The 12,735-nt window shown below is 29.8% G+C and overlaps 1 protein-coding gene across 17 annotated transcripts in view; it reads right to left on the bottom strand.

The window, feature by feature from the left end:
- The window catches only part of LOC127723307 (doublecortin domain-containing protein 2-like), a 130,239-nt gene that overhangs the window by 72,701 nt on the left and 44,803 nt on the right, over positions 1-12,735 (bottom strand). For all 17 annotated transcript variants that reach the window (XM_052229865.1, XM_052229876.1, XM_052229877.1 and 14 more), the window contains exon 2: positions 4,269-4,332. In XM_052229865.1, coding sequence (XP_052085825.1) covers positions 4,269-4,332 — 64 coding nt within the window. The remainder of the gene's footprint in view (positions 1-4,268; positions 4,333-12,735) is intronic.

Raw genomic sequence — 12,735 nt, 5'->3', positions numbered from 1 at the left:
TACATGTGTCAAGTTCTACATGAATCTGTCCTTATTTAAGACAAAATTAAGAGAAAAGTACATTAAAATAACCTAACGACAAGAACTGATGAGTTACATGTATCTTGATCACTGAGGGCAGGCAGTGAACATGTGGCAAGGTTAAATCAGTTTTCTGAACACTCAATTTCCTTCCCCCTTTTTCATCTGGATAAGAGGAATAACAAAGTCAAGGCATTTAGAAAACCTACTGAAAAAAAATCAAAGAAGAACCACATAACTCTTAAATATTGGTTTCAAAAAGCATTAACAAAAATACTGAACTTCAAGGTAAATTCAAAAAGGGGCAAGTCCATTAAACCTGACAAAATCAAAGGTTAGACTATATATCAACCAATGGAATACAACTTTACAAATAACTGACACCAAAAATAACATTTCTTGATATAAATCCATATTACAGAATGTTTACAGTTACTGAGTGATGAGACAGATTCTTTTACTGCTAAACATTCATTTTTAGAATGTAATTGAATAGGTTGAATATTTTTCATGCATATATATATATATGGTTTAAGAACATCCGTTGTTCGACCTGCTAGTCAAATGCGTTTTGTTAAAATATACTTTTTCACTTTTTTGGTCTTTTGGAAAATGTTGTTTGTGCTGTATTTAGACCCCTCTACCAAGAAATTTGTTTTGCATGCACACGTATAAAAATTGCGGTTTTTATCCAACGCAATCATAGGTTTGAACGTTGTTTTCAATTTAGACTTGTATATATATATATATATATATATATATATATATATTATACTGGGTGCATCCTCAGACATTTTTCATTCAGTATTAAACAGGGAAGTAGAATAAACTGTACAGTCATAAGTGTTTACTTACACTAAAATTGAAAATTATTTTAAATACAATTTTAGATTTTTTACAACCTTAGAAATCTATTCAACCTTGAACAATAAATATCTTACAAACTAATATAATCCAAAACTCAATTACATAATTTTATAGAGTGTTAAGAGTAAATTCCGCCTTGCATTCTTAATATTACAATCCACAATATTCAAACATTTAAAAATATTAAATAAGCTTAGACCATCATTACGGATGAGTAATCTTTAATACTGTATAATGAATAAAAAATATAATCAAACGATTTTTTATTATACAACTGGGTTACCTATCCAAGCGAATCAGAAATGATAGAAAAGCTGGTCTAGCGACAAGGCATTGGAATCTATTGATAATGGTATTAAAAGGCTTGTTGACAAGGTTCCTATCGATAAGATCATTCTGAACTTCCGCTGGCTTTAATCAACTATTGATGTCTAAATATCTTGCTTCTAGAAAATTCCAACTGTTAAAATTTATGGTACATAGAGTTATAAATTAAATCTTCTTAATTATATGTTGTCAAAACTGGCTGGAAATAATAGTTTGAAACACTTTTCTTTTTGTTACATAAGAAATAACCTTTAAATTACAATTATTGGTGATAAGTATATAATGACGCTCAGATAAAATGTATTAACAAAAATACCAAACTCCAAGGTAAATTCAAAAAGTCAAAAGCTTGACTACTAGTATATTTAACAACAGAATGAATGGAAAAAAAACTTTAATATTCCTTATGTGGTACAGGCATTCTTCGAAGAAAATGGTCGGTTAAACAAAAATTTCTTTTAACCTTCAACATTTCTGGATGGACATTTTGTACATTAAAAAAAAAAAAATAATAGCATCTAGCAAAACATGCACTGAACTATATATATAACCATAAATGTGTCAATTTTTTGTTTATTTTGATGTGATAAACAATTAACTATCTAATATAGATCAGTGGTTTCTCTTGAGGAAGACAAATAGATTGGTTCATACTTCTCAATAAAAATGTTATTGGTTTATTTTTTCTAAAGTTAACATAACTGATTCTTAATTATCTTTTATAAATAGATACAATCAATTTATGACCCAATTTCAAAGTAAAAATCAATCTACACACCGATGCTTGAATGAATTTGTCAGTCTTCCGAGAGTCAGGGTTACTAATATGTTCTATCTATAACACTATGGTGCAGTTGTTGAACACAGAAGCAAACATTTTTGTTGAGTCTAAAACAAATATGTCATAGTTGTCCTTAACAACATGATTAACAGGACCCCACAAGTAGTTTGGTGTAGAAACTAACATTTTTGTAATTCTTGTAATTATATCTTATAAAAACAGTAAAATCCAAAATCAATTTCTAAACTAAATAGTCAACACAGACACATAAATTATATCGACTTCAAGGATAAACAATTATTTGATGATAACTTCACCATGTGACAATCTTTTCCAAGAACTGTGGATTTGTAATTTGTGGGTTTTTTTGTCGGTTATGTCAGTAGACCAGGGGAGCCACCAATTACAGCATAAACATTAGAAGAAAGGGTATGATTACCAATGAGACAATCAACCATTACAGACCAAAGAACTGGAGCAAAATAAAAAATTTCTATAGGTTTGTCAAAACCACAAAATCATTATCCAAGATAATCATGATAATACAATTTTCTCTTTGACGCCATTATCAAATGAAGACATTGATCATGATGAATAAAAGATGATATAACCTTAATGTCAATAAGACAGCAATCAAACAAGAAATTTTCATTTATATGACACATTCTATGTTGCAAAATTTTGCAGTATAGCTCGATATCAGCAGGATTTTATTTTGTTTCCTTTTACAGTTGAGAGTAGCCACATGGTGGGGCAGAACCATTGAAATTTTCCAACTTGTTAATCACGACATCAAATCTAGAGTAGAATTTGTTTTGTTCTCATTTTATTTGACCAGTTACAAGAGAAATCCATTAAAAAAATTAAATGCTGATTCTAAAAGAGATAAAATCTTGAGTTGACATAGTAGTCTGTGATTGAGGACACACAGAAAAAGAAATATCTACACAAACTGCAGTGTACTTCCCCTTACCTAGGTCTTTCCCCATTTCTGTATGAGATAAAAGCTTGCATGGGAATAGATCAAGAAGATAGGTAGGACTTAGGTTGCTTACTGTAGGCCTGTGAAAAGGCAAAACTCAACACAAGTTTACTGCTCCTTTCCCTGAACTGATCCCTATTTAGTCAATATATATCCAGCAATTATGATGTCAGATGATTCGGATTTGATCAATACTTCAAGCTTTGAACAATAGTTAATTGCATGAAAATTGATATTTTTCAAAGATAATCCTGATGATAACATACAACTATTATGAAATGCAACAATATATGAACATCGTAAGTTATAAATAAAAAGTGTCAAAGAGAGGCATCGATATATTGGCATAATCCTTCAGATGACAATACATAGAGACTAACAGAGCATTCCAATTCGATGCCTTATCATAAATTTATAATTTTATAAATGTCAAGTGGTCTCCCAAGGGCTTAAACTTACATCAGAGTTCCCTGCAATTAAACATTTTCATCCTAGTTAAAGTAGGTATATATGATCAAAAGAATTGAGGGGCTCATTAGAAATGCAAAAATCAGAGTACTGTAAAGTGTATAGAGTGTAATTTTGCAATTTGTAGAACCAAACCTGTTCGTACATTTTTCTTTTTTTCAGACGGGTATTCAGGATTTGATTCTTATACCAGTTTCTGATATTCTGAGGGAATATTTTTTATCACAATTTCATCTAAGTTATACAATTAGCAAAAATAAATCCCTCATGAAGTTCTTTTTATATTAGTTTTGAAGGACTCTGTATGATACGTGTACATTCATCCTGTATAATTCAATTTTAGGGTTTTTGGGGTTTTTTTTCTCAAGTGCATGTTAGCATATGTGGATTGATGACCAATTATGAAATTTAAATTACACTATTTCAATATATAATTTGTCCAGATGACCAACTGCAGCACATTGTGGGAATATCCAGACATGGGTTCAATTACTTTTGAATGTAATTAATTACATTCAATAACAATTACAAAATTTTCAATTAAATTACACATTACATTTGGCTTTTTTAACCAATGTAATTAATTACTTTTCAATTACTTGGCAAATGTAATTAATTACTTCAATTACTTTTGAAAGGAAAATTTAGATAAAATATTGAAAACATGCATTTATTCTATGATATGTACATAAGTATCATTCCGAATATCCTCTTAAAATGTCTGAGACAAAATGTTTTCTCCTGTGAAGAAAACCCATTATAACCTGTAAATAGTACATGTATGTAAATGGAATATACATGTACAATTACGGGTTAACTTACCCGTTCATCTCTATTACTATGGCGATTTCTCCGTCGTGGACTTGGTGCTTCAATTTGTGTATAACTGAAAAAGACAAAAATAAAATACATAAAAAACTATCCAATTAGCAGTATCGGATTAAAGCTTAAAATTCAGTTATAACCATGAACCATGAATAATGAATCAACCAGTTTAATTTACAGCCTATAGATAAAAATAACATTCGCTTTTTGTTTTGATTTTTTCAACAACCAATTTATCGGCTGCAGTGGTGTAAACTGTGTGACCTTTTGCAGATATTAAACTAAAAATTCTATACTGGTTCTGTTTGCCAGTCAATGCTTATAAAGTGATACCAATTTAATAAAAATGAAAGCATCAGAAAATCAATGACTTTTTTCAATAAGTAATTAAATAACCTGTAACATATTTGCATTTTGTAACTTTATTTTAAGATAGATATAGTTGTATACATTATGGCAGTGTGTTTGTATACATTGATCATTCCAGTTGGTTTTATACAGGGCTCATTGAAATTGTATCAACAAGTATTCTATTTTAGAGAGCTTTATTAGTGACCTCAATAAAACCAAAGAATTCCAATACTACAGAGTTATAAGTGTGAATAAAAACAGATGAGGGATATATCTCAATGAGACATCAACCTAATGACATAAATAACCAAAAGACATCTAAATATAAAAATAAGGAGATGTGGTATGATTGCCAATGAGACAAATATCCACCGAAGTTCAAATGAAGTGGATGTAAGCAGTTATAGGCAACTGTATGGCCTTCAATAATGAGAAAAACCCATACCATATGGTCGGCTATAAAAGCCCCTAAAGCTTATTCTGTACTGAATTTAATGTACATTTTACTATGTCATTTAAGTTCTTTTTGTCATCAAGTAATAGACTCTTGCAACAACTCTCTGAGGGGTCTGTTGATGGCCTGTTGCAAGGCAAAATTTCTGTCCCTATCCAATACACCATAATTTTCAGTAGCAGTCCAAATTTCCTGACCTTTATTCCAGATGATTCCTACTGCAGGACCTACATGTTTTATTTATTCTCAATGTGTTCTCGTCCTGAACATGCATGAAATATTTGCCACTGGACATTAAGCAAAAAACAACCAATCAAGTGTAGAGATTATCATACAAAGAAGGGTAATTTCTTGCACCATTTGCCCATTTTTATTTCACATATTTTCAGGTTTAAATTGAAGTCTGTAATGGAAATAGACAGAAATACATCCTTAAAACAGGAAAAAGTAAAGTATTTTACATTCATCAGGAAATCACTTTATTTTACGTTCTTCTGTGCATGTACCCCCTTCTTCATGTCCTCTTAAATAATTATTATAAACGATTGATTGATTGTCGGTTGCTTAAAGTCCAGTGTTTATTATGATTGAAGATGCGGGGGTGACCATGTATGTACATTTACGGGAGAACATGTTTAAAATATTTTCTTAATTAAAACTATGGTCTCTTGGACTTCCTTTATTTAATTCTTTCTTTATGGGAAGTATAGGATTCTTTAATCATGTTCATTAAATCAAGTGCTTAAAGCTTAATTATTTATACTTCACAAAAGAAATTCAGATTAAATAACTTAATACTATTAGGTTAGGTGGGATTGGCAAAAATAATGATTTGTTTTTCACAACAAAACAAGTCTGATAGATAAATAACAACCTTGTAAATACATTTCCATTATGTTAAATGTATCGTGCGCACATGTATAAGCTTCAGACCTGGGGTAATTAAACAATGGAATTCATTACTTTTTTGCCAGGTGGCATGTAATTATGAATTACTTTTCAATTACTGTGAAAGTTCTTTTATTAAACCAGGTTTAACCCACCATTTTCTTCAAGGAAATGTCTGTATCAAGTCAGGATTATGACAGTTGTTAATCCCATCAATTTTTGAAAGGTTTTTTAATTTACCTTGGAGTTATGTTTATAATTTTTTATTTTGCAGATTCCACTTTCCGTGGTTTGTTGGAAAATCAAGATTGGTTGGTTGGTGGGTTTTTAAATCGTGGTTTCATGATTAGCATATGATAAATCAATAGGAAATTAACATTTTGTTGGGTACATGTATATAAATTCATTGTTTTAATGTACATGTACAACAAAATCTATAAAAAATTGGTACTCCACACACAAGTATTCAACAGTTCATTTCATCACAAATGTTCATTGATGTTTTTTTGCTATGGAATTAAAAAAAATTGTTTCTCTGATACACTCGCATAAATTTATGTAATTTGTATTTCTTTTCATCCATTTAGTATTCACATTTGAAAAAAACTTTGAGTTTTTCTTTTTACAATGTAAATTTTCATATTATGTTGAAGGAAATTATTTGCCTAAAATAGCATTTTTTTCAGGACTGATTGGTAATAACAACCTTACAAATTCAATTTTAACTGGGAATTAAGTACATGTAGCAATTTTCCAGAAATTTTGTGGTCTATTATAGTGTTTATATAATATTGACCTTTTACTGAACTTTTAACTTGGCACATACAATGCATATACAAATATACGTGTATTTTATACATTCTAACGGTGATAAATACATGTAGATTAACACTGATCAAACAGCTATTCAAAATTGGTGAATATATATAGATTATAAGGTGAAAAACTTTTCATAATGATTAAATTAAAAATTCTATTCTTTTGGTAGATTACTAGATAGTTTTCTCAATGCAATTGTCAATCATGCCACATCTCCTTCTTTTAATTACATCCATGGGTTTGTTTAGACTTGCTACAATTCCCTTTCTTTTATTTCTTTCTTACTAATTTATATGTTTACTGAAAACTACCAGTATACTGATTGCCCTTGGAGAAAAGCCTTCAGTATAATGGAAATCTCTAAATAGTTATAGCAGTAAAATTGTTAAAGGGGCAAAATTGAAAAAAAAAAGAAGAAGATTACGAAGGGACATTTAGCAAGTCTAGGGTTTGTTGTATTAGGTACAATTTACAAATGTGTATACCACCTCCCAGATTATATATAACTAAAATTATGGAAAACATTTTGATCAGTCCAAATCTACCTAGGACTGCATTTATCAACATTTTAATGTGTAAACTATCTGATGGCTTTAATCATATATATAAGTTGTCATTTAGCCAGCTAAAAGTATTTTTATAAAATAAGGAGATGTGGTATGATTGCCAATATGACGACTATATCCACCAGTGACCAAATGATGTAGATATTAGCAACTATAGGTCACTGTACAGCCTTCAACAATAAGCAAAACCCATATCATATGCCGGCTATAAAAGGCCCCTGACATAACAAAATGTAAAACAATTCAAATGAAAAAACCAATGGTTTAACTTATTTACAAAACAACAAACAAATATGATATTAATAGATACATTTGTATATGTCAATGAATGTCTGTATTTTTACTATTATAATGTACAAAAATGTAGCTGGGGGGATATATTTACTTCATGGAAGCCCTCACGTCCAAAGGTACATTGTACCTCAAAAAGACCAATTATTCTGACAATTAACAATAACCAAAGTGGTATTGTTGAGAAGGCTGCAGGACCGGCTACGACTCGAATTACCTTTGTATCCCAAGTATGATGCCACATCGGCAACGTTGCCTTAAATTTGATTAGTAACTAGTAAAAAGTCAAATTGAATAGCTGTTGTTTATTATGTTAAGAGTCAGATATCTAAAAATCATCCCCACATTAATGGTATCGTGACTAATGGAGTTACCGAAGCTCAAATCGATTAGAACGGGCAAATTGTAGTGCCGTTACCAGACTTTTACAAATATTTGTAGGAGCAAAGGAAAGTTCTGAATTTCGACAGAGAAGAGCTGTTAGCCATGTATGAAAACTTACAACAAAAGAAGAAGTTACTCGACACACTGAAGGAACAAATTGTGAATGCATCGGAAACAGAGGTTATAGAGACATTTTTTATTCTGAAATACATTATTTCCCTGAATACATCATCATGTATTGTGGATACATGTAAGAACATTGATTTTGTTTGACAAAAGGGAGATGTTTATTTGTGAAATGGCATCAATACATGTACACCAAATGTACATGTATCTACAAGGACAAGTATTGATAAATGTATTGAAACCAAAATAAGTAAACAAAGCAAGAATGAATATATTCTTGACAAGTTGTCAATATTGAACAGTCATTAAATTTTCATAAAATGTTTATCTTATTAATTTATTTCCGTACAAACTGACATTATGCTTATATTATGTCCCGAATCCATTTAATATGTATGAACTGTTTCAAAGGATGTCATCACTGTACAATTGAAATTGGAATTTTTAAGATAAATTATGAAGCCATTGTGTTTTAGTGTACACAGCTAAAGAGTACATGTATGTGTTGGTAGATTACCAATGTTATTGATCTTGATTGATCAATGGTGAACTTTTAATACCCTTATTCAAACTTTCATGTGATTTCCTTATCTTTATATATACAAGTACATGTATGGATAACATGTATAATGAAAGGTTTAAACTTAAACTGTTTCATTTCAGAATTGCAAAATTATTTCTCCATAGGAATTGAAAGTTTGAAGAATGTCCTTTGAATAATATATATACTACAAATTTAATTCCCATAACATAATTTCATCTCAGTACAATATATCTCATTTAAAAGGTAGCAAATTTATGAAAGGACTTCATTTGATGGTACTGGACTGGTATCATGTCAACAGGGATCCTAATCCAATTGGAAAGATGTACACTGTATTATATGTACACTGTATTATATGTACACTGTTTTATATGTACACTGTATTATTTGTACACTGTATTATATGTACACTGTATTATATGTACACTGTATTATATGTACACTGTATTATATGTACACTGTATTATATGTACACTGTATTATATGTACACTGTATTATATGTACACTGTATTATATGTACACTGTATTATATGTACACTGTATTATATGTACAGGAGACAAGAACCCCATAAACAGATAACAAATGTGGAAGGAAACAAATTTATTAGTGATTAACAATCTTACTTTGAATTGACCAGTGGTTACATGTGTACATTAATTATTATTGGATGCAAATTTACAAAAAATGTACAAAGACCTGTTTTGCTCATTTAAACCACATCAATTGCTATGTCTGAAGTTTAGAATTTGGACATTGATAAAGTTGAACAATAAGTGTGTTGCACTTTTAAATTTCTATCATAATAAAAAAGGTATTTGAAAATTAGAAATATGACTAACATTAATGACAAAAATAGTGTAAAAAAGTATTTTAAATATTTCTTAAATGATATGATACTCCACATCATCCATGTCATCTGCATACAGTGTACATGGTGTATGTACAAGGCTCAGAAAAAAGGATAAAACCTATTAGATTCATTCATGCAAGCCTGACATTCAAATTTCCAGCTGGAACATTTCTAGATATTGACACCAATTTCACCTGCTTGGATTCTGCTCCGACTGACCTCATTTTTGATCCAGTGACTTAGTGACATCAGACCAGTTAATTTTGGTCTTTGACATCAAACATTTTCTGTTGCCATGCTTTGCTATTACAGGAAAAATATTTTACTTTATTCAATGACAAAAAAATTTGAAATTTGTGTACTCAAAAAAAGAACCTTTAGTGATGGACAAGTTTTAAATCAATGTATTCCAAAAAAGAATAGTATAAAATCTTTAAATCAATATTAATGTAATTCCAAAAAAGAAAAGTATAAAATGAAATGGCAAGCCCTAAATGGCCCTTATCAAAATTATTAATGTCAATTCATCATGGATGACCAGATACAATTTACCTGTATCTGCAGTTAAAAAAAAAAGATGGTTTTGGGGAACACATTATGTTAGAAAATCCTAGTCCTGAATATTGAAGAATAGGGATAAGATTTGGAGGGGGGTTGGGGTATCACCATCATTAAATGCAATACTGAGAACATTGTATACCCAGGTAATGCCATATACTGAACAAAAAACAATATCAGCATATAGGTATACATGTATCATGTAAATACACAAACCAAATATAAATATGATGTAACAAAATCTTAACCTTCATAGGCATTGGTAACCTACATGTAAATGTACATTGTACAAGACCAAACGAAATTGTTATCCCTCCCAAGTCTTCTTTCATTTAAACTTTTAACATACATGTATTGAAGGTATTTAATGTTTGTGATTGCCTGAAGATACTCTAGTTTTATAAATATATCCTGTACATGTATCTAATTTACCAGTACTTCATTAAGACATTAACATTATTATGATAATGATGTTTGATTCCTATTGAAATTACTTAACGTCAGTCAAACAACAGGGCATGAAGAATTTTTTGACAGGCCACTTACCCAAGGGAAAGTGATAAAAAAATTCACTTCTCGTGTGCAAATCCACTATCCCCGGTTGAGACCCGTGAAGCGTGTTGAATTTGCTAGGGGGTTTGGGGGCATGTCCCCCCTCCCAAGAAAATTTTGAAATTTAAGATGCAAAATCCTGCAATCTGAGCATACTTTTAAGGGTTTAACATGTCAACTGATTATGATAATTTTGAGAGACTTTTTAAAATTTATATACCATAAGCAAAAGACAATCCATATTATGTGTATGGAATTATAATTAAACAGGCGTATTCTGTTTTTCTTTTAGTGCTTGAAATGTCAAAGTCTTTATGCAAACTCATTTTCTGAGCGTCCGCAATATTTACAAACTGGTTCCCATGCTTCAAACCAGATATCGTAAATTTAAACCAGTCCGCTAACGATCTAACTAAATACCAAAAGGCACACGTGTAAAAATCACATGAAAATGTGATGAAATCATGGAAATTCGACACTCAGATGATCTTACAGAAGTATTTTGACATTTAAACAAGTAATAGGGAAAAATTATTTTATTTTTTTACCGGAAAACAACTTTCCCGACGGGATATTAGCAACTGCAATGTCTCTTTCCCGTGTAATAATTTACTTTCCCTGGGAAACGGGAAATGGTAATCTTTATGCCCTGGACAAAATACATACTTTTGTAAACCACCACTTTCATTATAATTTTTACATACATATTTGTGATCAGATTAACTATATAATTTCCTGCACAGATATTATTCATTTTATACATTAAAAATATATGTAACTACATTGAGCATGATTAGTAATTGACATGATTATTTAGTGAATATTAATAAAATGATACATGTAATTAATACGATTTGAAGAAAACATGTATTCTTTTTAGATTTCTCTTACATCATGTACATGTATGTTACATTGGTTACATTTTTGTAACCCTCTTGACAAATTTGACACAGACTCTAATTTAATTCATGCATCTTTAAAAAGTTTATGGTGTTCTTTGGAAAAATGGGTTTATTTCAGAAAAGTTTACTATATTTGTCATACATGTACATTTTGTACATGTAACCCTCTACAACTTCAAGCCATAAAAAAACATTAAACATGTATGTACATTTTTTGTACAATATAGTATTAAATGATTAAAATTAAAAGATTTAGATTATAACATGTAAGAGTTAATCTTCAGGTAATAATGATACACAATTAACTTTAATTTCAATTCAAAATTCCTTTTAAATTTAAATGTACAGCAAAACGAAGTTTATTCGTTAGCACAATATTGTTGTGTCTTTATGACATTTGATAATTATAAAAATATTTTCATAAAATATCAAAAATAAAGTATTTATTGTTACCAGTAAAAGACAGAACACATCTCATTGCTATGGTAGAAAATAAATGTTTATATAATATCACTAATATCAAACAACTAAAGTATTTCGTAAGTTTTGCAATCAAGTTTTTGTTTGGCTAAAAACAAAAGAATAAATGAAATATCAACTTTAAACTTAGACATGTCTGATGGAAAACAGGATGCTCAATCATAGTAAAAAGAAATTGTTGTGCCTAGTTTCAATGACAGTAATTGCTATGTTCTACATGTATTTTAAGCCCTTTTTATTTTATAGTCAATGGATACATGAATGTGTGCACATGCTTTGCAATTATAGAAAATAAATCATTTATTGCACCCATTGATACATTTTGTATTTTCATTTTTTTAAATGCAATTGACATTTCTAAGTGTTGTTTCAAATTATTTATTTACATATTTCATTTTCTTACTGATTTTTCCCAAGACTTTGAATCCTAACTGCCAATAGTAAATGAAGTACAATGTATCCTCCACAAAAAAATTTATACAGTAAAGTAGGATTTTTTTTTGAAGGTTTTATCATGTTTATTGTTTTTATTAAGATAAATAAAAAACTGTCTCCTCATGTAAATTTTAACTGTAAGGAGTAACTAGAATAATAAGAATTAGGGACAAGACAGAGGCTTCATAAAAACCAGGAGGGGTTTGGCCATATAAATAACAAAAGGTTATCTACAAGAAAAAATAGCTAGAGTAACTGCTGT

Source organism: Mytilus californianus, unplaced genomic scaffold (genome assembly GCF_021869535.1).
Source record: "Mytilus californianus isolate M0D057914Y unplaced genomic scaffold, xbMytCali1.0.p SCAF_13, whole genome shotgun sequence".
Lineage (NCBI taxonomy): Eukaryota > Metazoa > Mollusca > Bivalvia > Mytilida > Mytilidae > Mytilus > Mytilus californianus.
This window is presented reverse-complemented; position numbering and strand designations above follow the sequence as displayed.